General features: G+C 45.6%; 1 protein-coding gene and 1 long non-coding RNA gene across 2 annotated transcripts in view; both read right to left on the bottom strand.

Annotated features, from left to right (window-relative positions):
- The window catches only part of LOC146662959 (uncharacterized), a 77,543-nt gene that overhangs the window by 7,379 nt on the left and 42,195 nt on the right, over positions 1–27,969 (bottom strand). The gene's annotated exons all lie outside the window — the stretch shown is intronic.
- LOC146662960 (UDP-N-acetylglucosamine transferase subunit ALG13-like) overlaps positions 17,235–27,969 on the bottom strand; it is a 43,364-nt gene continuing 32,629 nt past the window's right edge. The window contains exons 16-21 of the mRNA XM_085415534.1: positions 22,748–22,868; positions 22,404–22,523; positions 22,259–22,299; positions 21,636–21,753; positions 21,256–21,363; positions 17,235–20,808 (exon numbers count right to left, since the gene is read on the bottom strand). Coding sequence (XP_085271660.1) covers positions 20,447–20,808; positions 21,256–21,363; positions 21,636–21,753; positions 22,259–22,299; positions 22,404–22,523; positions 22,748–22,868 — 870 coding nt within the window. The 3' untranslated portion in view covers positions 17,235–20,446. The remainder of the gene's footprint in view (positions 20,809–21,255; positions 21,364–21,635; positions 21,754–22,258; positions 22,300–22,403; positions 22,524–22,747; positions 22,869–27,969) is intronic.

Raw genomic sequence — 27,969 nt, 5'->3', positions numbered from 1 at the left:
ATACTTTCACAAAAGGCACAAATGTAATACACACTTGTTTTTCTCTAAAAACTAGCAGCTGATGTCCATATTAGGTAAACTCTCTGAACAGGCCCAAACTGTTATCATTTCCAGTAAGGTCTGACTGTGTGACGTCATCAGATAATATAAAAGCAGGATGGGGCTTCCGCCCGAGGAAGATGGTTGTTTGCTGTGTTTGCTGTATGTTTTGTCTTCCCGTGCTTCTTTTGGAAGTATGTAATAAAGATCACTATTTTTGACACCTTAAACTGGATGCAGCCTGCGTTTCTTCTCTGATCCAAAACGAACGAACCACGACAATTTCCAATAGTGGTTTCATTAATTTAAGATTTTAAGTTTTATGTTTTAATTTGGTGTGAGTTAAGCAACAAATCAAATCAAATCAAATCAAATCACTTTTATTGTCACATCGCATGTGCAGGCACACTGGCACAGCACATGCGAGTGAAATTCTTGTGTGCGAGCCCCACAAGCAACAGAGATGTGCAAACACAACAACACAAACCAGCAAATACAAGAATGGCTAATCTGAAACTAATAAATATATGTACAATATATAATAGTGTGTGCATTTCTGGATGTGTATACTAAATATTATCCTACGTGTGTGTGTGTGTGTGTGTGTGTGTATACACATTTTACAAATTAAATAGTAAAAAATAATAATAATAATAATAATAAATAAAATATAAAAATATACAGAGTTGAATATGTGCAAAACAGCGGCATTACTGTACAGTGTGGAGTGCATAGTGTTGAAGTTCCCGTAGTGAAGCTGAGGTGTCTATGACGTGTTCAGCAGTCTGATGGCCTGGTGGAAGAAGCTGTCTCTCAGTCTGCTGGTACGGGACCGGATGCTGCAGAACCTCCTTCCTGATGGAAGCAGTCTGAACAGTTTATGGCTGGGGTGACTGGAGTCCTTGATGATCCTCCCCGCTTTCCTCAGGCAGCGCTTCCTGTAGATGTCTTGGAGGGAGGGAAGCTCACCTCCAATTATCCGTTCAGAGCACCGCACTACTCGCTGGAGAGCTTTGCAGTTGTAGGCGGTGCTGTTGCCATACCAGGTGGTGATGCATCCAGTGAGGATGCTCTCAATGGCACAGTGATAGAAGGTCCTGAGGATGCGGGGGCTCATGCCGAATCTTTTCAGTCTCCTGAGAAAGAAGAGGCGCTGCTGCGCCTTCTTCACTGTTTTGTTTGTGTGTACTGACCATGTAAGATCCTCAGCCAGATGTACTCCAAGGAAACGGAAGCTGCTCACTCTCTCCACAGCAGCGCCGTTGATGGTGATGGGGGTGTGTACTTCTCTGCACCTCCGGAAGTCCACTATCAACTCCTTTGTCTTTGCGACGTTGAGGGTGAGATGGTTGTCTTGACACCAGTGGGTCAGGGCGCTGACCTCCTCCCTGTAAGCCGTCTCATCACCGTTGGTGATAAGACCCACCACTGTAGTGTCGTCCGCAAACTTCACAATGATGTTGGAGTTGTTAGTGGCTGTGCAGTCGTAGGTGTAGAGTGAGTACAGGAGAGGGCTCAGTACAGACCCCTGTGGAGCACCAGTGTTCAGTGTGATGGGGGATGAGGTGATGCTGCCCAGTCTGACCACTTGGCGTCTGTCAGACAGGAAGCTAAGGATCCAGCTGCAGAGGGAGCTGCTCAGTCCTAGATCCTGCAGTTTCCTGTCCAGCTTCGAGGGAACGATGGTATTGAATGCTGAGCTGTAATCTACAAACAGCATTCTCACATACGTGTCTCTCTTCTCCAGGTGTGACAGGGCAGTGTGTAGTGTCAGGGCTATGGCATCATCAGTGGACCTGTTGTGGCGGTATGCAAACTGTAGAGGGTCTAGTGAGTCGGGTAGTGCAGAGCGGATGAAGTCCCTGACCAGCTTCTCGAAGCATTTGCTCACGATGGGGGTCAGGGCTACAGGTCGCCAGTCGTTCAATGAGGAGATGGTGGAGGATTTGGGTACAGGGACGATGGTGGCCATTTTGAAGCAGGCTGGGACTACAGACAGAGAGAGGGAAAGGTTGAAGATGTGTGTGAACACTCCAGCCAGCTGAGCCGCGCATGACTTGAGGACGCGGCCGGGAATCCCGTCCGGACCAGTAGCTTTGCGCGCGTTCACCTTCCTGAAGCACCTCCGCACATCCTCCTCAGACACAGTGTGCGCGCTGACGTCATCCGCGGTGCGCACACTGTCCGGTCTCATGGTGTTCGCTGTGTCGAATCTAGCGTAGAATACGTTTAGATCCTCACACAGAGAGGCCGTGGTCTGCGGTGTGCTGGTTTTCCCTCTAAAGTCTGTGATCGTGTTTAGTCCCTGCCACATACGCCGAGGGTTGTCAAACTGTTGCTCCACCCTGTCCCTGTACTCACGTTTGGCTGCTTTGATCATCTTCCGGAGTTGGTAATGTGCGTGTTTGTAGTCCGATGTGTTCGCGGAGGCAAAGGCGGTGTTCCGTGCCGCCAGTGCCGCGCGAACATCTCTGTTAATCCAGGGTTTTTGATTTGGGAAGGATTTAACTGTTCTGGATGGGACGACATCTTCCACGCATTTCCTGATAAATCCACAGACTGAGTCTGTGTATTCATCAATGTCTTGATACACACCAACAGCAATTCATAGTCTCCACTACTTAATAATCTGACAGTTGATTACTTGCATCGGATTTCTTTATCCTGGTAAGCTAAATCCTAGCTTAATGTGCTAAGACGCGATCTCTTTCATGGCATACATTTTTAATTTCTCTTTGCTATTTGGGCTGATTGGGACCTGATGAGTGTAAAAACAAAGAATTTACCAGATTTTTGTTTCTGAGAAAAATGAGACCCACTTATGAGGACATTTGTTTTACATTTTGATAGAACAGAGGCAGTATAATGTTCTCGTAAGTGGAATTGAGACCCTCGTAGAGCAAAATTTTGTATTTTTGTCTAGACAACCTAAAATGTGACGTCCACATATGTGGAAGCCAGGTCCTACAAGGCTAAAGAAAACATCTGCAATAGCCCATGATGCACCCAGAAAACTTGGATTCAGAACAACTACAACACAATGACCAGACTGACAGCACTCTCACCATCTTTTTTGGGCCTCAGAGAGAAGTCACTGTGGGTTCCTGCTTAAAAAGATACATCATGGAATTAAATTAAACATTAACCCCAGTACACTTAGTACATCACTAGTACATCTTGCAAGTTAAAGTTATACAAGCCATCGACTTGTCTAACTCATATATGCACAATTAAAACCAGTTTACTCCAACTTACCTCTGTGTGCAACGATCCCCTCTCAACTGATCCACTATCCTCTGACTTTGCTTTTTGGACCACTAAATTATGAAATATAAAGTTTTCTTGATGATTTTACCTTTCATTGTGTAATTATGTGTTAGCTCACGTGCAACTCCAATTAATCTTTACCACATTTAAAGTAGTTTAGTCCCACTAACCTCTTCTTTATGGTGGGTCTCCACACTCTTCTCACCCAATCCACAATCCTCTGACTTCCCTTTTTGCAAGTAAGTCACATCCTAAAGAGCAAAATACAATTTTAAAATTCAAGTGGCATATAAGACCCCTATGACAAGACCATTGAGGGAACATGGTATCCCCTTGGCTTGCTGGCTGTATGTTAGGGTTTCTGCCAGTGGAGGAGAGGGTTTTTTCCTCTGTGCCTCCAGGTCGGGGAATGGCACCTGATCGTCGTCTGCACTTATGCACCGAGTGGCGGTTTAGAGCATCCAGCCTTCTTGGAGTCCCTGGGTGGGGTACTGGAGGGTGCTCTGCCTGGTGATTCTGTTGTCCTCCTTGGAGACGTCAGTGCTCATGTGGGCATTGACAGCAGGACCTGAAGGTGCATGATTGGGAGGAACATCTTCCCGGATCATGCACCTGAGCGCTATTTTGTTATTGGAATTCTATGTAAACCATAGTTTGGCCATAACGAGCACCAAGTTCGAACATAAGAGTGTCCATCAGTGCACGTGGCACCATACTCTGGGCTGCAGGTCAATGATCGATTTTATAATCGTATCACCAGACCTGAGGCTATATGTTCTGGACACTCGGATAAAGAGAGGGGCTGAGCTGTCAACTGATCACCACGTGGTGGTAAGTTGGATCAGGTGGCGGGGGAGGATACTGGACAGACCTGGTGTGCCTAAAAGTATAGGGCTTTGGAGCGTGATGTCACGGGGGTGGGCGTGGAAAGGATTTTGGCCCGATCCGCCATTTTGGGGGTCTAGCGCAAGTGAAAAGGGAGCGAAGGCACACACAACATCCATGGTTCGTATTTGCTGTGTGGTCGGCTGCAATGTTCGATCACACGACCGGCAAGATAATAAGCTTGAAAATGGTTTATCTTTTCATTCTTTCCCAACCTGGAAGCAACATGAGCAGCTCGTGTATCGATGTTACCAAACGAAGGCGTCTAGCCTGGATAGCAGCTGTGAGACAAGCTGACGTGCAGTTCTCTTCCATCTCCAGATATCTGTTGGTGCTCTAGACATTTTTATTCCGGTAAGTTCTAAATATGTTCATATCACTCTTTATAACCTATTAGTTTTATTTTCTATGCGCTCTGAGGTCGTAGCAAATTAGAACAAACATCCTACTGAGTGATTTTGCAGAACTACCTTCTATTTATAGAGTTGCTAATTATTTGACATTATTGCAGCAAACCAGCCGATGAAATGGGTGAAACACATCATGACTGGGTTCCAGCGCTACACGAGGGACCTGCTTCAAACATACCACCATGCCAATCAGATTACTTCTTCCAAGTGAGGGTGAAGAGGTGACCCTTCTGGATAAGATGGTGAAGGTTTGCTGCGTTTGGTGAACAGTGTGATAATAAAACCAGGGAAAATGAAACCTGCTCCTGTTAAATGTTCTTAAGTCTTGTGCTGTTAAAATTGCTGTATTTTTTCAAAAGATACAGTAAATAAAGTAATGTTAGTAGTGGGTGATATCATGTAAACACTCATGATATTGTGTAAACATTTTGTCATTTGTAAACTATAAATGACATGGATTCTACATTGTAACTGATGTGATGTTCTATAAAGTGGTTTTAATAAAAAAAGAGGCAAAAATTAGTTTGTTTCTTTATTCAGCTTTTGAACAGTGGGACTCAGTCAGTAGATATTCAGTAAATGCAAATTATTTACACGGCAGTGCACTACAGGCATAAATATAGACCCCTAGATGAAACATTATGGGTCATTCCCACAACCTACAGCTTTACTGTGTACCAGCACAGTATCCAATAGCGGTGACAACTCCTCCAAAGTAGCAGGTGGGATTTTTCTTTTTTGAGGACGGCTCCTTTTACCTTTCAATACAGATGGTCTGTTTATGTTTTGAACAGAGCCTTTTTTTGGGCAGCTGAAGAGGAGAAGTCCATCTTATGGCCAACCTCTGGCTGTATCTTGGTCATATTACCCAGCAAAACCCAGTATGCAGGTTCATCTGTAACAGTCCTTGTGCCACGGATCAACACTGTTGCTTCGAAATTAAACAGAAGAGCAGCGACATGGCTGCAGGTCTCTGCGACTCCGGCCATACAGCTGCAGTGGGCGGCTTCAACCTTCCCTGTGATGCTCACAGTGACCCATGGCTGCAATGCTGGTTCATTCAGTCTTTGAGAGTGCAGGACCTGAAACACACACAGACAAAGTTCATTTAAAGACAAGAACTATGAGCCAAGGCCGACACAAATGTGTTTTATCTACTTTATCATAAATGTAACAAAGTGTTTAGAAAGTTAGCACATACATGTAATTTTTCATTTCTTTATGTGTCCATCTATAGAACGCTGCATGTTATAGAGTAAATCTGCCTGTTCTCTGTCAGAAACCTGCCTGCAGAGAATGAACCTAAAGTATGTAATGCAAGGATGTCATCACTTTAGAGATGGAGAAAGCATAAAGTGACAATTATGAATCACTTAATATGATAAGGAGATTATGCAGGTCATTAATCAACGTATAAAACTAAAATAAAATGTATTTTTAGTGACACAGGATACAAACATGGAAGCAAGATGTATAATTAGGATTATTTATAATAAATATGAATAAATTAGTGCAATTTCTTTAACCATAAAGAATAACTAAATCCTTCAGGACAATGTCACATCAATGCACTGAACTCACTATGTTATCCCTCTAACAGCCTCCACATGTTCTCACTGTAATTTCCCCTCATGAATGAATTTATGCTGCACTAATGTGAATGTTTGCAGGGAAATCAAACGCATTTCACACGCAGTACTCGAGCTGACTTACCTTTGTTTGAATGACGACTTGTACACGCTGACTCCACAGACAAGGTACGAAAATATGTCAGGCTACGTCAGTAGCGCTAGGTGTTCGGGGTTTCTACTCCACGGCCGTATTTCATATGGGTCCACATTTCCAATGCACGCTATTTTCTGCAAGTACCGCTGCTTTGCCTCTGGACGCAATCGGTCTCTATACAGTTCATTCTCTTTTGAGCTGCTTTTAAGCATCTTTCTTGTAGTCGTCGTTCCAACACAGTGTGTTTTTTTGATTCGTAGACCCCGAAAATGGCGCTGCGCTCCCACAATGCATTGCGGCGTGACGTCAACTCCAAAGCCCTATAGTGAGGGTGTGCTGGGAATGCCTAGCAGAGGCCCCGGTCCACGAGATCTTCAACGCACCTGGTCATGGAAAACTGAATCAGCTCTTCATACTCTCGAGGACACTTGAGGGTGCATGGGAGTTTGATGAACCACTCTACATGTGTTTTGTGCACCTGGAGTAGGCATTCAACCATGTACCTTGGGGTGTCCTGTGGGGGGGCTCCAGGAGTATGGGGTGTCTGATGTGGACGTTGTCCCGGTCTGATGTAGTGAAGAGAGAGCTGAGTGTAAAAGCTCTTAATTTACTGGTCGATCTACGTCCCTACCCTCACCTATGGTCACGAGCTGTGGGTAGTGACTGAGAGAACGAGATCGCGGATACAAGTGGTGGAAATGAGATAGGGTACGAAGTTTGGCCATCTGAGACGGGCTCAGAGTAGAGCCGCTGCTCCTCCACATCAAAAGGAGTCAGTTGAGGTGGTTCGGGCATCTGACAAGGATGCCTCCTGGGCGCCTCCTGGGTGAGGTGTTCCGGGCATGTCCCACCAGGAGGAGGCCAAGCTTATATCTCTCAGCTGGCCTGGGAATGCCTCAGTGTTCCCCTGGACATGCTGGAGAAGGTGGCTGGGGAGAGGGAGAGGTGGCTGGGGAGAGGGAGGTTGGGGCTTCTCTGCTTGGGGTCCTGCCCTCGCGACCAGGCCCCGGATAAGTGGAAGAAGATGGACGGATGGATGGATAGATGGATAAATGGAGTGGCTTTTTCTTCTTACTAAAAATGGCAAAATAGCACGGGTTTTCTCTATCACTATGTTCAAAATATTTGGGCCACTAAATGATGAAATATAAAGTAAATCACTGGAGTGTCTTTCTCCACAGAAACAGAATGTAAGAGGTTAGAATTCTCAATACTTTGCCAACTGATTGATTACATGTGTCACGGACCCGGTTCCGGGGACTCGGGGTTCGTGAACAGTGTGGACCTTTATTGTTATTAGTGTATTGGATGTATGTTTGCTGCACTGTGCTCTTGTGTTCCGTGTGTGTGTGTGTGTGTGTGTGTGTGTGTGTGTGTGGCTGGAGGATGAAGGACAGCCACCTGCAGGCCTGATGGGTGTGGCCCTGCCAGCTGCTGGTCACGCCTAGCTTCCCACACACCTGCTTCTGATCAGGATCGTCGGGGGAACTACTTAACAGAGCGATGGAGCTTCCTCCGGCGCAGGATCGTTGAGTTAGACTCCATGTCAGTGTTTATAGTGCTGGTCAGTGTATGCCTGCTGGAGTTGGTGCCATAACGGCTGTGTCTGTGTTTTTCCTCAGGAGGACAGCGGGACACAGGACTGCAAGACACACGGGGTGTGTGAAGGCACAGGGGCAGAGAGCACGGGATACCAGCACTTGGGAGAAGACACGTCACGGGAGTCGAGGGAGCACTTTTGGAGATTTAATGTGTGGTGTACATTTACCTCACTGTAAATAAACCCACTGTTCATTCCACTAAGTCCAGCGTTTGGGTCCTTTCTCCTACATCCCCCACGGTCTGCCCTCCAGACCGTGACAACATGAGCTTTTTTTATCAGTCAATTCTGCGTACTAAGAAGCTACAAAGAGAAATTGATAATTTGAGTTAATGTGTAACTGCAATTAATCTATACAACACTGTAACACTCACCTCTTCTTCACCCTGGGTCTTTACACCCTTCTCACCCAATCCACTATCTTCTGACTTACTTTCCCCACAGACCCACCTCTGTCCACCATGGGTAATCGTACCACGACTCATGACAGCACTTCAACCACTCTCTGGGGTGTAGTATGAACTGAAATGGTTAGGCATGTAAAATTGGAATTTGTATCACAATGTGTTCACATCAAACTAAGTGATTTCAGAGTATAATCAGAATCAGAATCAGAAAGGGGTTTATTGCCAAATGTTGAGCAGGTTTACAACATCAGGAAATTGCTGCGGTGCTTCAGTGCAAACAAAGTGTCATAAATTGCGCTTAAATAGACATGAAAAAATAAAAGTAAGAATAAGAATTAAAAGTGCTACGTAGAAAGATATATGCATGAGTGCAGGTGGTGATCAGTGCCAAACATGGAATGATGCAGTGACACAGCGTAGGGTCATGTGTTAGTGGCGGGAACAGTCATATGGTTATTGTTCATGTGTCCAACAGCAGAGGGGAAGAAACTGTTCTTATGGCGAGAGGTTCTGGTGCGAATGGACCGGAGCCTCCTGCCTGAGGGGAGCAGGTCAAACAGACTGTGTGCAGGGTGAGAAGGGTCAGCTGAGATCCGAGCTGCACGCCGCAATGTCCTGGAGGTGTACAGGTCCTGCAGAGATGGGAGTCTGCAGCCAATCACCTTCTCAGCAGAGCGCACAACACGCTGCAGTCTCTGTTTGTCCCTGATAGTGGCTCCAGCGTACCACACGGTGATGGAGGAGGTGAGGATGGACTCGATGATTGCAGTGTAGAATTGCATCATCGTCCGTGTTGGCAGGTTGAATTTCTTCAGCTGCCTCAGGAAGTACATCCTCTGCTGGGCTTTCTTGATGACGGAGGTGATGGTGGGCTCCCACTTCAGGTCCTGGGTGATGGTGGTACCCAGGAAGCGGAATGAGTCCACAGAGGTGATGGGGGTGTCAGTCAGGATGATGGGGGGGAGTGGGGCTGTGTGCTTCCTGAAGTCCACAATAATCTCCACTGTCTTCTGGGCATTCAGCACCAGGTTGTTGTGGCTGCACCAGGACACCAGACGTTCAACCTCCCTCCTGTAGGCAGACTCGTCCCCGTCAGAGATGAGCCCAATAACGGTGGTGTCATCTGCAAACTTGATTAGCTTGACAGACTGGTGGGTGGAGGTTCAGCAGTTGGTGTACAGGGAGAAGAGCAGAGGAGAAAGAACACAGCCCTGAGGGGAGCCGGTGCTGATGGTCCGGGAGTCCGAGACATTCTTTCCCAGCCTCACATGCTGCTTCCTGTCCGTCAGGAAGTCAGTGATCCACCGGCAGGTGGGATCAGGCACATTCATCTGGGAAAGCTTGCCTCGGAGATGGTCTGGAAGGATGGTGTTGAAGGCAGAGCTGAAGTCCACAAACAGGATTCTGGCGTAGGTTCCTGGGGAGTCCAGATGCTGCAGGATGAAGTGTAGGGCCATGTTGATGGCGTCGTCTACAGACCTGTTGGCTCTATATGCAAACTGCAGGGGATCCAGGAGGGGGGCCGTGAGGGTCTTGAGATAGGAGAGAACCAGGCGCTCAAATGACTTCATGACCACAGATGTCAGAGCCACGGGTCTGTAGTCATTTAGTCCAGTGATCCTAGGTTTCTTGGGGACAGGGATTATGGTAGAGGACTTGAAGCAGGCAGGCACATGACATGCCTGCAGTGAGGAGTTGAAAATGCCAGAAAACACTGGGGCCAGCTCGTTTAAATTGATATTAGTATTTTATACACATATACAAACACACACATATATACACACATACATATACACATATATACACACATACATACACACACACATATAAACACACACATATATACACATATACGTATTAATAAATATATCACAGTTGAAACAAGATCTTTTTTCCCCTCAATTTCAAATGAGATATTTCCATAAGAAAGAAATACTTAGATGCATTTACTTTCATGAGGCATGACAAATTGCATTTATTATTTCTTTTTAATGTTATAATCAAGATAAAACACCATTATACGGAGATGCCATTACAATAATACATTTTGTTTGATAAAACACGATTTGACTTTCAGGCTCCTTTAAAGGAAAATGTGGATTTTGGGTTCACAGAACAAATGGGTGAGCTAAAATAAAGCTATCAAACAGTACTTAAGCAAAAACAAATAAATAAACACAAATAAAACAAAAATAAACTGTTTTTAACTCTTACCAGGAGATGAAATGCCAGGTGGTGAAGACGGTAATTTGAAGTGGATGGCCAGAAACATCAAGACCTTAATAAGCTATCAACTACAGCCAATCAGAAGACAGGCTGGTCCATGACTTTGTCACATGATACGTGAGAGGAGGGTGGGGGATGGGTGAAGTTGGAGCGTTGATTGACGGGATGGTGATTTCTTTCAATATCAAAGTCCTATATACTCAAAACTCAAGCTAAATTATATTACATAGCTATATATAGCTACGTTAAAGCAGGTGTCAGCATATTTTCATTCTTGGACCTCCAAAAAGTAAGCGATTGCTTAAAACTACTTTCTCACTATGTAAATAATAAAACATCAAATATCCACGATTTAGACCCTTCAAGATAAAACAATAACAACACACTGAATTAGTCTTTAAATTGTCTGGAACTTTTTGGAGCATGATACATATATATGAACAGCTATGCATTTGGTGAATGGGAAGGTATTGTATAAGAGTTGCTTTAAGGCTCTAAACAAAAGGTTAAGAGGTAAAAAAATAGTACACCTAGTAGAGATTGTTTTAAAGTTAGTTTTAATCTCCACTGACTAAGAACACTGGTGATTTATAGTGATTAATTTTACAAAGTATTATTGCACTTAATACTTTTGTGTCTGTCATTAAGCCTGAGGTTTCAGATAAATGTAGTTTTTGTTCAATAAAAAACCCCCATTTTTCATAGTTTTTTGTTTGTTTGTTTTTTTTACAGTGTACCAGATTAGTGGATTTATTTTCAGTACTTGGTATTTGGGAATCATTTCAAGAAAGATAGAGGGAAATAGGGAAACACAAAGACATAGGCTGTATCCCAATTAAGGGTCTGCAGCCTTAAAGGCCGCATTTTAAGGCCGATTACATCACAGTGACGCGACAAAGGCTGTCCCAATTCAAAGGCTGCTCGAAATGCGGCCTTCAAATGCGGCCCTCATTTACCTGAATTTTAAGGATGTGGTGGTGTAGACTTCGTGGCCCAACATATCCCAGAATCCATAGCGTGGTGGTGGGTGTGGATAATTTTGCAGAAAGAAAAACGGCGGAAGCGTGGAGGCCAAAGAGTAAACTTGTAAAAGTAAGTACTGTCACTTATTTATGTGCAAATGTTTAATAACGAAGGACAAAACATTACTGTTGGCCACATGTCAGCTGTCATGGTTCTGGGTCATTTTGACCCAGCTTTTTCAGTTTCTTATATTTTGGTATATTTCTGTATTATGATTTATGTTCTGGTTCTTTAGTTGTGCTGTTTTGATTATTATTCTAGATTTAGATCTGTCACGGTTCTGGGTCCGTTGGACCCAGTAATTTGAGTTTATTATGTTTTGGTTACTTTTGCATCATGGATTATTCTTTATGTTTCTCTGGTACTTTGTGTTTCAATTATCTTGGTGTTTTGGATTGTTTTCTCATTCTCATTGTGATGATGATGATGTTTATTATTAGAGTTTCATGTTTCTGTTTATCCATGTTTTAGGAATTGTGGTTTCATGTATTGTTTGAGTTTCATGTATTATTTTCTGTCCGCCCCTCTGTGTTGAGTCTGTGTCTTTGAGTAGTGTTTCCTGTTTTATTGTGAAAGTCTTTGTCTTATGCTGGGCAGACACTGTGTGATTTTTTTCAGTTGCGCGATTCAGCTCCTGCTCAAACTGTACGGTTGACTCGCAGGGGTTAGAAGTTCATAGGTCACGATGCAGGGTCTCACACTATACGGCCCGATGCTCTGATGCGACCTGAGTGCTCACACTGTGCGTACATAAAATGAAGGTTATAACAGAATTCTGTCGCTCGCTCTCCCTCTCTGTCTTTCACTCACACAGACACGCACACCACCACCATCAACTTTGCTAAATTACTAATGAAAAACATTAATCAGGCAGCTGTGATTGAGCAGCAGTGTAAATCCAACTACTTTCACGGTTGTTGTGGTCGTGATAATTTTGTGAGGCCACATCGAAAAGGCTCGGATGAGCTTTCCAAAGTTCTACAAGTTGTGCCTCCATCGCTTGTGTCCAGATCACACACTGCACTGCCGTGCTGCGCCGTCTTTTTCGCTGACATTTGTGTTTGTGCGTGCGCAGTGTGACAAACTGCGGTGACACCCTCACGACCAAGCGATTGATGATCGGGAGCTGGTCGTGAGGTGTTAATCGCGTCTCGTTACCCCACGTATACTACAGGGAGTGCAGAATTATTAGGCAAATGAGTATTTTGTCCACATCATCCTCTTCATGCATGTTGTCTTACTCCAAGCTGTATAGGCTCGAAAGCCTACTACCAATTAAGCATATTAGGTGATGTACATCTCTGTAATGAGAAGGGGTGTGGTCTAATGACATCAACACCCTATATCAGGTGTGCATAATTATTAGGCAACGTCCTTTCCTTTGGCAAAATGGGTCAAAAGAAGGACTTGGCAGGCTCAGAAAAGTCAAAAATAGTGAGATATCTTGCAGAGGGATGCAGCAGTCTCAAATTGCAAAGCTTCTGAAGCGTGATCATCGAACAATCAAGCGTTTCATTCAAAATAGTCAACAGGGTCGCAAGAAGCGTGTGGAAAAACCAAGGCGCAAAATAACTGCCCATGAACTGAGAAAAGTCAAGCGTGCAGCTGCCAAGATGCCACTTGCCACCAGTTTGGCCATATTTTAGAGCTGCAACATCACTGGAGTGCCCAAAAGCACAAGGTGTGCAATACTCAGAGACATGGCCAAGGTAAGAAAGGCTGAAAGACGACCACCACTGAACAAGACACACAAGCTGAAATGTCAAGACTGGGCCAAGAAATATCTCAAGACTGATTTTTCTAAGGTTTTATGGACTGATGAAATGAGAGTGAGTCTTGATGGGCCAGATGGATGGGCCCGTGGCTGGATTGGTAAAGGGCAGAGAGCTCCAGTCCGACTCAGACGCCAGCAAGGTGGAGGTGGAGTACTGGTTTGGGCTGGTATCATCAAAGATGAGCTTGTGGGGCCTTTTCGGGTTGAGGATGGAGTCAAGCTCAACTCCCAGTCCTACTGCCAGTTTCTGGAAGACACCTTCTTCAAGCAGTGGTACAGGAAGAAGTCTGCATCCTTCAAGAAAAACATGATTTTCATGCAGGACAATGCTCCATCACACGCGTCCAAGTACTCCACAGCGTGGCTGGCAAGAAAGGGTGTAAAAGAAGAAAAACTAATGACATGGCCACCTTGTTCACCTGATCTGAACCCCATTGAGAACCTGTGGTCCATCATCAAATGTGAGATTTACAAGGAGGGAAAACAGTACACCTCTCTGAACAGTGTCTGGGAGGCTGTGGTTGCTGCTGCACGCAATGTTGATGGTGAACAGATCAAAACACTGACAGAATCCATGGATGGCAGGCTTTTGAGTGTCCTTGCAAAGAAAGGTGGCTATATTGGTCGCTGATTTGTTTTTGTTTTGTTTTTGAATGTCAGAAATGTATATTTGTGAATGTGGAGATGTTATATTGGTGTCACTGGTAAAAATAAATAATTGAAATGGGTATATATTTGTTTTTTGTTAAGTTGCCTAATAATTATGCACAGTAATAGTCACCTGCACACACAGATATCCCCCTAAAATAGCTAAAACTAAAAACTACTTCCAACAACATTCAGCTTTGATATTAATGAGTTTTTTGGGTTCATTGAGAACATGGTTGTTGTTCAATAATAAAATTATTCCTCAAAAATACAACTTGCCTAATAATTCTGCACTCCCTGTATACGATGCATGACGCACGATGAAGGCCAAAATCGGGCCGATCGCCAAAACGGTCGCACGACTCAAAAATCGGCTCAAAATGGGCCAAAAATCGTACAGTGTAAGCCCAGCATAAGGTTAGTGTGTGCAGGTTTGTTCCCCCTGTCTCGTTAGCCCTGATCTCCCCAAGCTGTGTCTCCCTGCTGTTGCCATTTCCCTCATTACTACCCTGTGTATACAAGCCCTGTGTTTTCCCGTGCTTGGTGTTGCGTCGTACCCTCAGATCCTGCCTGTGTTCCAATTAGTGTCTTCATGTTTGGTTTCTGTTTTGTTGGTGCCAGCAATAAAGCTGTGGTTTTCAGTAGTGATGGGCAGATGAAGCTTCATGAAGCACTGAAGCTTTTCATCCAATTGGTTCATCCCAGCGCAAAGCGTCTTGAAGCTTCATTTGCTCTAGCAGGACACCTACTGGACGTAAAAATATTAGTTGGCATGAATTTGAAGAGTGTGGCCTTTTGCACACAGCCTGTAAATGTCAACAACAAAAGGAGTGTGTAAAACATATATATTTTAGTGATGGCAGTATACTTTGTATATTTATACTGGCAGTATGGAAAATGATCATTTGGAAATGCTTAAAATGGAAATGATCATTTACTGTGAGGTGAGCTGTGGTTGGGGTGTGGACAGTGGTTGTGCTTTTGTAACGCTGAGGTATGGACAGCTACACACTGAGGCCTCAGTCCTGCCTGTTCACATTTTATTCAGTAAAAACTAAATTTTCACTGCTTTTATAACCTTTAGTGGGGAGAACATAGCTAGGATTTAATGATTTAACAAATCTTTGTCCTCCACAATGCTAAATGGCTGGGAGTCCTCAATCACCATGCTAACCAGGTCTTCATCTATTTGAGATTCTTCTCCTGAGGAAAGACAATAAAGACAAAGCACAAATATAAATATCACACACGTAACTTATTACAGTTGTATAATATTGTTATATCATTTAGTAACATTACTGCATGCTATATTATCATTGCATTTGATGGCTCACCTGGTCTTGCTCCACAATCGGTGTTCCTCTTATTCTCATGCAAAGCTCTGTAGTGCCTAAGCATGGATGAGGTGTTGTTGTTATATCCCAGCTCCCTGGCACATAGCAAACACTTCACCTTGTACAAAAGCAAAGCCGCTTAACATAAATTGTATTGCACCATCAGTATTATGAAAATACATCTTCTGTAGAAATTTACATACCTTGTTGGGAGGAATAAAATCACAATGTTCCCACACAGGGGAGGACATCCGCCTCTTCTTAGCTGGCTCCATTCTCTCCTGACTTTCTCTCCTCACTCTCATAAACCTCCAAACTGTCTCCAAACTCTCACTAACCGCAACTCTCCATCAAACACGTACATTTTGAATGAAGTCTGAGGGGTTTATATCGCTGTCATAGCTCGCGGCAAAGTTCAAACCACTTCATGAAACAGTCACGTGGTACAGCCGGGCAGCGAGACTTCGGACGTCATCATTTTCAGCTCCTCCCATAAATGAAGCAAGCCTCGATACGCGCATCGCGGAAACGCCCCCTCCATTACTCGACACAAGCTTCGAAGCCTCGATACAGAACGTCACATCACTAGTTTTCAGTATATTTCCGTCTCAGAGTCCTGCACTTGGATCCACATCTCCACCTGCCCGCACACAGAGCCCTGACAGAATGACGCGACCAGTATGGATCCAGCAGACTCACTTTTCACCTCTGAGGGAGAGAATCTCGCGCACCTATGCACCTACTGTTGGAGGATAATCCACGCTGCGAGCCCCTACAAGAGGCAGCTGGAGGTAGTGTTTTTTGATCATTTTTTGTCGTCCACTGCCTCCACCGTCAGTTTTCTAAACATAAATGGACTTAAGCAAATAATAACAGCTCTAAGAGCGAGGCTAGCCTTCGAACTGTTTGGCATGGGCGGTCCAGGAAAGGATGATTCAGCTACCCTCCTGGAGGCCCTCACCACGTGATGTTCTCGACGTCAGCAGCAGTTTTTGCCAAGGTTTATCGCCAAATCGTTTGATCCATCCTTGAAGAAGAAATGCAACCCTAGCCGTCACCACCCAACCACACTTCACTTTTCTCCTGTAGTACGGACTGGTGCAGTTTTCATTTCCACTCCGCAGCAGCGTTTCTCTATGTCACCTTTTGCCAGCCCTGATCCCATTTCAACTGGGAAGCGGCGGATGTGCCGCCAGCATTCACAGTCCCAGCAGGAGTCTGGGATTTTGTCTGAACAGCCGGCAAGGAATGTTCTGGATGATTGTCATGCTTCGAAACCTGTCAAGCATGTAGAGACCGCTGTTCATCCTCAACTCAACACATCTGTCAGCTGATCAGCAGCCACCTTCAGCTCAGTCAGCTGATCAGCAGCCACCTTCAGCTCATTTAGCTGACCAGCAACCACCTTCAGTTCAGCTAGCTGCTCATCAGCCACCTGTTGCTCAGTGTCCTGTGTTTTCTGCTCAGCAGCCGCCTGTAGCTCAGTGTCCAGTGTTTCCTGCTCAGCAGCCGCCTGTAGCCCAGTCACCAACTCCACCCCCACCACTTTCATCTCAAGTTCAGTCACCCATATCTCAGTCTTCACCCCCGCTATCTATAGCTCAGTCGCTACCACAATCGGATTTTCTGCAAGCTTTGTTACAGTCCATGACCCAGTCAGTAGCTCAGTTAGTGGAGGAATCATTAGTGTTGTCATCTGTTCAGTCAGCCACTCATTTTCACCCTCAGCCATGGGTTCCAATTGCCTCTGGTCCTGCATCTGCTCCAGCTGGAGGGCTCGAGTCGCCGGTCCAGCCTCAAGTTTCGTCAGCTGGAGGGCCCGAGGAGCCCTTCCAGCCTCATGTGTCGTCAGCTGGAGGGCCCGAGTCGCCTGTCCAGCCTCAAGTGTCGTCTGCTGGAGGGTCCGAGGAGCCCACCCAGCACCACGCCTCGTTAGCTGAGGGTCCTGGAGGACCCAGCCAGCACATCCTAACATCTGCTGATGGTCCGGGGAAATCTGTTCAGCCGTCACCTGCTGAATCATCCCCCGCGACTTCTACATCATCGCCTGCAGCATCATCGCCTGCAGCATCATCGCCGCCAGGTTCCGCTGCCGTCCCGCCGCCACGTCTTCATCTACGCCTGGTCCCGCCTCTGTGTCTTCATCCATGCCTGGTCCAGCCTAATTGTCTTCAGCCTGCGCCGCCGCCGTTGCTGTGTGCACGGTCGGCCTCCAGAACTGTTTGCCCGTCGCCGCCGTTGCTGTCTGCACGGCCGGCCCCCTGAACTGTTTTGGCTCTTGTGCTGTCGACCTCTGGGTCAATCCCCTGAACTTTTCATGGACTCTTGTTGAACTCTAGTTTCGTTTTTGATGTGTTTTCCTTCATTTTTGGACCCTTGTGCTCCTTGTTTTTTGTTTGGTTTCTCCTCGTGAAGCGTTTCAGCACATTCCCCAAACTGTGTCGACACAGTTTTGCTCCATACTGACACCTGCTGGACCTTAAATACCATTGCAGGCAACTTACTTGAGATTCACAACAGACACTGATTCAATGACCTAGTCATACTTGTACACACTGTAAGGCATTGTACTTTCCATGGAATCATTTTATATCTTCTATATTACAAATATTGTAGACATCTTTAAAATATATTATGAATGACATTAAGTGAAAATTAAAATGAAAGTATTGTGAATGTAATATTACCCATTTGACTCACAGTTCATTATAAATTTCTATTCAGAAAAATAGGTTTATCCAATGTTTTTGCATTCAGTCTATTGCGTTTTTTGTCTTTTTATTTTATTTTTTTTTTACATCATTTTTCCAGCTTTGGAAAAATCACAGGAACAGATGAAGCTGGGTTACACAAAAGCTGTAAAGCCAGGTGGATAAGGTTCTGATAAGATGTCTTCCTATTCCCTCAGTACATTACACTCTCTCTCCACAATACTACGGGGTTGGCAGTCCTTTATAATAAAATTCAGGACTGCCTGGTCCAAAGCAGTCTTCCTAGATGCTTGATTTGAAAATAATAAAACACATATTAATTAAAGAAAATGATGATAAAGTGGCTCAGCGTGACTGGGAGGGGTCGGAGTGGAGGGCGGTGCTAAGCGGCCTGCTGGGGATGGACAGCGCTCAGATTGAGGCACTTCTGGAGTCCAGGGAGCAGTTCGGCCATGGCGTGGTGGCAGGTTAGAATCACTATTTACTCTGCCACATTTACACATCCCTGAACGAACCCTGTGGTCTCTTTTAGGATTGGTGGATGTGGGCCGGACCTGGCTTTGCCCCGCCTCCCTCCAGGGGAAGGACCTACAGTGCCTGGAGCAGTCGGCCGTGCTGATTGGTCTGCAGGAGAAGCACCTGACTAACCTGTCCAACCCTCGCTGGCTGAAGGCCCCACTGAGAGCTCCGGGAGGTCGCGACCTCTAGACCATAGAGATCCCAGCAAAACTGTTACCATGACAACACATACGTAACCTACCCGGGCACTGAGGCCGATGCTGGAGCGACTTCTCTGTCATAGTACTTTGGTTTTTACAGCTGATCATTGATCTGTGATCAGAGCGGTGGCACTTGTCCTACTGACTGTATGTTTAATTTTGTTGATGTGTGGGGGTTAAAACGGCAACTGTTGCCGGTGGGTTAATAAGGGCACCTTCCAAACGTCCAGTGTTTGTGTAAATAACCTACCTGTGGTGCTGTTATCAGGCGGCTGTATGTTACACTGAAATTAAAAGGTAATATTTTGCTATGCTTGCTGTTCTGGCCATTGTTCTCTCGCTGTTTTAGAAAACAGTCTGTGCAGAATTGTTGTAATTCAGTCACACTGGAGGGTTTTAGAGCATGAAGCCGTCAGGACTTTGACTAAACCAGAGGATGGTAAACTGCAGAATTCATGGTTCCATCAACAAAACAAATGGTTAAGCACACAAACCGACCTCTAATCCAGGTAACTGCACGTAACTCAGGCTTTTCTGAAGGTGCTTCCTATCAAAAGTTACCATGGTAACTTATCAGCAGGTATGAAACCAGCACCCGTTAACCAATCAGATCTATAAAAACCACAGTGATCAATACACATACAGTATAATTTAAACATGTATCAGGCTGAGTCAACACGCCATCTGCAGATTTTCATACAACCTGTGGCGCTTTTCTCTATGAAACAAGCGGCGGTGGATGGAGCAGCTACATCCACGTGAGCTCATCCCGAATGATGATGTCACCATAAGCAAATCCAGATAAAGAGTTCCTGGGCTGAGGGACGTCCCTCCATCACCGCGTTTCTATTCTTGGCTGTGACGCCACTTCCTGTGTCAATAAAGGTTTAAAAATGACGACAGGCGACTCAGTGGGGGGGGTGGGGGGAGTCGTCTCAGGCTTCGCTGCTCATCACAGGTCTGGACAAAGTAGTCGTTCAAACATCCATCAACCTTTGTCTCAGTGTAATCAGATTACTTACTGAACTTCAGTGTCACAGCAGCTGTAATGGAAAAAAATGCCTTTATTGATTTTAGTTTCCATGGAAACTAAGAAAATCAGAGTCAGCCTCCAAAGCTCTCAAATTTTCTGCTGCTATGAATCACACTCACCCCTAACCTGCACAGGTGAGAGTTTTCTACCTGAGAGCTCAAACTGACACACTGAGGCGCTGCCCCCTCGCCAGAGATGACGACCTATCACCTGTAACTCCCCTCTGATCCCCGTCTCTCACGCCCTGTGGAGAATCGCACCTTTCTGGCTTTATTATTTTACTTCCTGTTTGCTCAAAGCATAAAAAACAGGAAGTTAATGTTTGGGACTGTTAGCTGGACAATAGTCATGTGATGACGCAAAAACGCCATCTGCTGGTGAAACAAACTTTATTCACCCAAAACCCAAAAAACAAAACATCAACACAAAGATCCCTCCACAAATAGGGACTGGTCACACCCACCACCTCATATTGGCTGTCACAACATGAATTTTAACCAACAGCAACATCCATTAACATCCAGCCAATATTTACCTTTAAATCCTAACTTTAATTTTGAAAGTCTTGCTGCAGGAAAAGTGTTCATAATAATGTTACCACTAATTCAAAACAAAAGGGGTTTTAGCCTTGAGCTAATATGCACGTTACATAGTGGGTGGGATGTAGAGTGTGTCTGTGTGGTGAGGGGGCGGGGCAGCAATGTATCCAACAACATGAGAAGGGTTGGGGGCAAGGCAGTAGAGTCGTGGGGCGTGGCCTCCAGTCGATATTGGCCCCCAGTAGACAGAGGACGGGTGGTAGGAAGAGTGGTGAGGGTGGTGGGCGGGATGTGGAAGAGGAGGTGCAGGGGCTGTAGTCAGGTAGGTGCTTGGGGATGGAGCTTCATATGGCAGGTGGAGCAGTGGGAGAGGAGGGAGGGGCGACTGATCTGGGTAGAGGAGAGCAGAGGAGGGGGCGGAGCCTGGAGGAGTAGGACTGATGGAGGAGGAGCTTTCCATGGAGACACCTGAGGAGACAAACCACATGCCTTTATTTTCAAAGTAAATTCGTTTATAATGCAGAAAATTTGGGTTTTAATGTGGAGGCACACTAATCATGTGACCTGACCAATGACTAACAGCGCCTGCAATTGGCCCATTGTGCTTCCGCCTTCATCTGACTCCAGAATTACTGCACCGCACTTCCTGTCTGTTGCCACGCCTGTTTGCTATGTTCATCTGGTCAAATTTCACCTTAATAACAATACAGTAGTCATTGGGTACAGGAATGTGACAGCTGGATGGTGTAGGGTTTACCCCACCCTTCCCTCCTCATTGCGCCACTCTCACCATTATGCAGCTGTAAAGCTTCACCAACAGACCTGCTGACCTCCGGCACTTCTACACTGTCTTATTGACAAACACTTCCTGTTTTGGCAGCGTGTGCACTCCAAAGGTAAAGGTAAAGTACTGACCGCCGTTGCGTCCCTCTGTCTGTCCATCTGCAGACCTGGAGGATTCTGGGTAGGAGATGGCGGGCTGATGGGAGATCCGCCCAGTCTCAGAGAATGGCTGGGAGGCAGCTGGGGACGGAAGATGGGACAGATCAAGTCACAGTAAAGGGGGTGGAGCTTAAATTAAAACACCTGAGGGACCATCCATGCTGTAATGACATCACTGCACACATCTTCCTGTTAGTCATGTGTTCCCCACAGTTGCCTCCTACCTGATCGCACTGTTTTATTGTGAAAGGCTTCGCTACGGAAGTGAAGGCTCAGCTAAAAGATGAAACTTGCATCTTTTGTATACAGGTGGAGGAAGTGCAGCACCACCTGCTGGAACCGATCACTCTTACCGTGCAGAGGGGGCTCCTGGCCCAGGTAGGGCGTGTAGGGCTGGTAGGGGTAGGCAGTCTCAGGTGAGGAGGCGGGATACACCTGCTGCTGTTGCTGCCAGCAGCTCTGATGGTACCACTGAGGAGACAGATGGTCACATGACGGTCACATGACAAATTCACAGCATCATGTCATCACCTGAACCTGAAACACCTGCAGAATCATCTATAAACATTCAAAGAACCTGAAGGAAACGTGTGTCTCTTTGAAACGGCAGCCACAGGTTAAAGGAGAGGAACACCAGTCACATGACCTCCACAGGACCCAGGTGATCAGAGTGCCCTTGGAAGATGTTTACCACACCTGCAAGTGACTCAGGTGCACTCAGACTTCTGCTGCTAAAACAGATCTGCCAGTGGAGGAGCTGAGCTAGTTTCAGTCATTATGTCCTGTTTATAGGTCGGAAACCTGCAGTCAGCTGAGACTGAAGGATCACCTGGATGATAACGAAAGGTTTCTCCCACTGAAAACGTCCAGAACAGAATCAACATTCTGTGATGCTCCGTGAGTTCATTCAGGCGTCTCACCTTCACCTGTCAGCGCCGCTTCAAATACTGCTGTTTATTGTTCAGGTGTCTCTTACCTGGATGCCCAAATTGAAGTAATACTGGAGGACTCTGCAGTCTACACACACACACACACACACACACACACACACACACACACACACACAAATCAAACTGATCCATATGGATACAAACTGTAGACACAAGCTTTTGACCTCTGACCTCTTGGTAAATCCCTTCCATTAGGGTCATATGAATAAGGGGGCGGGGCTACCACAGTGCAGAGCGGCTCACCCAACTCATTAACCGACCAGGAAGAAGCAGCTGGCATCGCCATGGCAACTGGAACCAGAAAACGTGTTAGTGTATGGCAACCTACTGAGAACCAATGAGACTGTCAGACTTCGTGTCAGCTAAAGCTCTCAGAGGTGACAGAAGTCCCTCCCCCTGATATTCAGACTTCCTGTTTTAGAGGTGCAGCCAATCAGAGCCAATTAAAGCGGGTTCAGGCCTTAAACAGGGCAGAGCTCTGAGAGAAGTAACTGAGGTGGGCAGTGTTTGCTTACCTGAGCGTGTCTGCGCGTGTGTGGCTGACAGCAGGTGAGCAGCTGCTGGTAGCCGTGATGAGGAAGAGGAGGGTGAGGAGGAAGATGGAGACGAGCAGATGACTGACAGCGGCTTCACTACCTGACACACACACACACACACACACACACACACACACACACACACACACACACACACACACACACACACAGCAGTGAGCGAACACCTGCAGCTCTGCAGGCAGCCACAGGGGGCAGCACATCAGGATTCTGTGATCAAAAGATCTCAATTTGTTTTCAGTCACAGCGATTCTGCTCGTACAGACAGAACCCGCCAAGCGTTTTCTTTTTCCCCCCTTTTTTAATACAAAATATTTTTATAGAGTATTTATGGATAAAGTTTACAAAGAAAGAAAAGACGGACAACAAACTGTTTATAATGAATACAAAACAGAACTTCTCATGTTAGAACATTGTTTTCCTCTTATTATTTACCAAACAAGCAACGAAAAGAAAAAAACAACAAGATAACCAAAGCCAGAGGGATTATGATATTAACTAACCCTGTCCACAAGAACCACACAGAAGTTAGCTGCAACATCACTGAGCTTCACATTCCCGTTAACACAGACAGACATCAGACCACTATGGAGAAGCAAATCCGTTAGTCAGCTGGAACATCCGTAAGTTGAAGTTTAGAGACGTTTTCCAGAAAGAGACCCCAAATTTTATCGAATGTGCCCTTTTGGTTCTGGATGGAGCAGTGGATCTTTTCCAGACTGAGACATGACATGAGATCAGCAAGCCACCGAACATGGGAGGGCGGGGCAGCGGCCTTCCACCTCATCAAAATGGCACGCCTAGCCAAGAGGGAGCCAAAGGACAGCAGCCTGCGCTTTGCTCTGGGAATATACTAATCATCCTCTCCCGCTGTACCACAGAGAGCATGTAGGGGGTTGAGAGCTAGTTTCAGGCCGGTAGCCTTGTTCGAAGTGCAGAAAACCTCCTCCCAAAAATTTGCCAGGGCAGGTCCAAAACATGTGGGTTAGATTGGCATCATCAGACCCGCACCTGTTACAGTGAGGGTCTAAACTGGGATAAAGCTTAGCTAGTTTGGATTTAGATAAGTGGGCTCTGTGGACTACTTTGAATTGTAACAGGGAATGATGGGCGCAGAGTGAGTCCCAGACGGAGTGAGTCCCAGACGGAGTGAGTCCCAGACGGCATCTGACATAGATACACCCAACTCCTTCTCCCATGTGGACTTGAGAATGGGAGCTGGGGTTACACTGCACAGTTTATTATAGATGCGAGACATTACAGCTTTGCGTGATAGTTGCAAATTAAGGAGCTCGACCAGTAAGTTGGCAGCTGGAGCTTCTGGAAAATTTGAGAGGTGGGATTGCAAAAAATGTCTGCTTTGTAAATATCTAAAAAAGTGAGTTTTGGGAAGATGTATTTTCCTGCCAGCTGATCGAATGATGATAGTTTATTGTATATAAAGAGACCTTTAAAGTAAATAATACCTGCTCTAAACCAGACCTGGAACAAGTTGTCCAAAGCTGGGGGAGGAATAGGTGGTTTGAAAGGATGGGGCTTTGAAGTGAAAAATAATTAAGATTGAAATGTCTCCTTAACTGCGCCCAAACCCTGAGGGAGTGCCGAATTATTGGATTAGATGTAAAGTTGTCAATGAATGAAGGAAGAGAAGAACCCAGAAAGGAGGCAAGAGAAATTCCCTGAGTTGAGCCTGATTCCATTGCCAGCCAGCTGGTGGGGCCCACACCCTCCCCAGACTGGAACCAGTAGGTCAGGGACCGAATGTTGGCAGCCCAATAGTAAAAACGGAAGTTGGGGAGTGCCAGACCCCCTTCAATCTTAGGTTTCTGTAAATGCACCTTAACTACTCCAGGTCGTTTACCCTTCCAAATATAAGAGGAGATTCCAGGAGAGTCTAGAGTTGTAAAGAAAGACTTGGGGATGAAGACTGGTAAAGATTGAAATAAGTAGGTCTCAAAGGTACGGTTTAACTTGGTTTAAATCCTACCTCTCAGAGAGGCCGTTCTCTGTTGCTATGGGGCAACACTCCTTGGCTTCTGCTCCTATTTACTGTGGTGTGCCTCGAGGGTCCGTGCTCGGTCCTGCTCTTTTCTCTTTGTACATGTTGGGATTAATTTTTAGAAAATACAACATCTCCTTTCACCGTTATGCCAATGATATCCAGATTTATTCACCTCTGAAATCCGATGTGTCTGCTTCTTTGCAACCTCTGTTCAACTGTTTGCATGAAGTTAAAATTTGGTTATCACATAATTTTCTTACATTGAGCGAAAATAAGACCGAAATCATAGTCTTTGGTAGTCACACTCTGCCACACATCGAACTCCAGGTTTCTGTAAACGTCCCCGTCCAGAGACTTCATCACTTTGTAGGGCAGAGACAGTCTGGAGGGGGGCAGAGCTTCTGCAGGAGGCTGAACAACAAAAACATTACATCAGCTGCAGTTCCTCTGATGTCCAGCAGAGGCAGCAGTGAGTCAGTCCCATAAACTTCCATGTTTGCTGTCTGCTAGCTTCACCTGACCAATAATATGGCTGCTGTGAGGTTACCGTACCAACAGATCATCCAAGAAGGCGGAGCTCCAGTTTAATGAGTGAAATTCAACAGTTATGATTGGATGCCACTGACTTGCACGTCACGGATTCTTCTGGCATCATTTGGCTCTTTGCATTTTTACCTTTCTTACTTCACCAATGACGAGTTCACGTGTTCCAGCTCCTGCTGATGGCGTCCTACGACTCTGAACAAACTCAGGCTGAAACTAGACATTAAAAGCTGCAGAACAGAGGTCGTCACTGCAGAGCCTCAGGCGTGAAGCAGGAAGTAGAGCGTGTTTCTAAAGACCCTGGTGGCTCCTCTGAATGTTCTGGTTATCACATAATTTTCTTACATTGAGCGAAAATAAGACCGAAATCATAGTCTTTGGTAGTCACACTCTGCTAGACCGGTTAGCTGATGCCCTTGGCCCTCTCGCCAGCCATCTCTCGCTCACTGTAAGAAACCTCTGAGTGTTCCTGGATGGCTCTCTTTTAAACTTCAGAAACACGTCTCCACTGTGGTAAAAACAGCTTTTGCCAGTTGCGTCAGATATCCAAAGCAAAGCCGTTCCTTCCTTTAAAGGACCTTGAAAAGCTTATCCACGCATTTATCACATCCAGACTGGACTACTGTAACTCCCTCTACTCGGGCCTCCAACACTCTTCTCTTTACCGGCTTCAGTTAATTCAAAATGCAGCTGCGCGTCTTTTAACAGGTACGAGAATCTATGAACGCATAACTCCCAATTTTAGCCAAATTACATTGGCTCCCTGTCAAATATCACATAGATTTTAAAATTCTTTAGTTCACTTTTAAAATTCAGAATAATTTAGCGCCCAGCTATCTCTCTGAACTCCTCCACTTACACAATCCCAACAGAGCACTTAGATCGTCCAATCACAGGCTCCTTGCACAACCTAGGACTCAAATGAAGTCGAGAGGTGACCGGGCCTTTGCAACCGTGGCACCCAGACTCTGGAATAACCTCCCTGTTCATATTCGTACTGCCGAGTCGATCCAGTCATTTAAATCACGTCTTAAAACGTATTTTTTTACTTTGGCCTTTGATTCTAACTCGTTGGCTGTTTTAGCTTATTGTGTTGTTGTGTTGATATTGACCCTTTCCAACCTGTGGGCCAGCGCTTTAGCTAGGATCTTAAAGTCAAGGTTCAGAAGTGAAATCGGCCGGTATGATGCACACTCAGTTGTCGTTCCCCTTTTTTGCAATTAAAGTTATGGAAGCGTCGTACCAGGAGGTTGGCAGTTTGCCTTGTGTGGATGCTTCAGATAGAACAGAGTGGAGTAGAGGTACGAGCTGGGGGCAAATGATTTGAAAAATTCTACCGAAAAGCCGTGCGGGCCAGGGGACTTCCCTGACTGTAGAGAGAAAATTGCAGCGCCAATGTCTTCTTTGGAAAATGGCGCATCCAAGATCTCTCTGTGGGTGTCTTCCAGCTCAGGAAAGTCCAAGCTTTTAAGAAAATTTGTGATCAGTGAGCGGTCGGTGGGAGATTCAGAGGAGTAAAGCTTCAGATAATATTCCCTGAATGCGTCATTGATTTTGGCATGATCAATAACAAGCCCACCATCTGACTTAATGGTGTTTATACACTGACGTGGCTTTACACCCCTTATTTAGTCAGCTAGGAGTTTGCCCGATTTCTCTCCATGCACAAAGAGTGTACTCCTCTTTAAGAGTTGCCTCTCCACGGCATGAGTTGAAAGAAGTTCAAATTTGGTTTGGAGTTCAATATGTTTCTTGTAAACCTCAGAGTCCTTATTGTATGCATAGTGATGGTCCAAGTGTTTTATTTTATCGGCTAATTCTTGCCTTTCTTTGAAGTTTACCCTCTTTATATTAGCTGTATATGAAATGATCTGCCCTCGGGATAGGACCTTCATTGAGTCCCAAACTAAAAGGCTAGAAATATTTGGGGAAAGATTGGAGTCTAAAAAGAGCTTAATTTGGTTATTTATAAATTCCAGAAAGGTATTATCAGATAGTAGTGTGGGGTTAAAATGCCAACTCCTGTCTGTTCTAGGTAAGTCAGGCATAGCCAGTCAGAATTAAAGGGGCGTGGTCTGATATAACTATGGCACGGTATTCACAGGCACATGCAATGTGGGGTGGCTGTAGCTCAGGTGGCAGAGCAGGTCAGCCACTAATCAGAAGGTCGGTGGTTCGATCCCAGGCTGCCTCCTGGGTGCATGCCAAATATCCTTGGGCAAGATACTAACCCCATGTTTGTCTACTGGTGGTGGTCAGAGGGCCCGGTGGCGCCTGTGTCCGGCAGCCTCGCCTCTGTCAGTGCACCCCAGGGCAGCTGTGGCTACAATGTAGCTTGCCATTGCCAGTGTGTGAATGGGTGAATGACTGAATGTAGTGTAAAGCGCTTTGGGGTCCTATGGACTAGACAATACAAATGCAGGCCATTTACCATTTACTAGTCAAGTAGTCTATCCTAGAAAAAGTGTGATGGACATAAGAGAAAAAGGAATACTCCTTTCAGTCAGATGCAGATATCCCTGTTCCCGTATGAAGAAAGGAATGAATGCGTTTATGTTTTTGAACAGAAACAGGAAATACACACTCAGACTTTGTCCCGACTGCCGTTAGACCAAAACCAAGAGAAGAAGAGAGCTCG

This window comes from Rhamphochromis longiceps, linkage group LG8 (assembly GCF_057381845.1).
Source record: "Rhamphochromis longiceps isolate RC_006_pf linkage group LG8, R_longiceps_female_GT1.1, whole genome shotgun sequence".
Taxonomy (NCBI): Eukaryota; Metazoa; Chordata; class Actinopteri; order Cichliformes; family Cichlidae; genus Rhamphochromis; species Rhamphochromis longiceps.
This window is presented reverse-complemented; position numbering and strand designations above follow the sequence as displayed.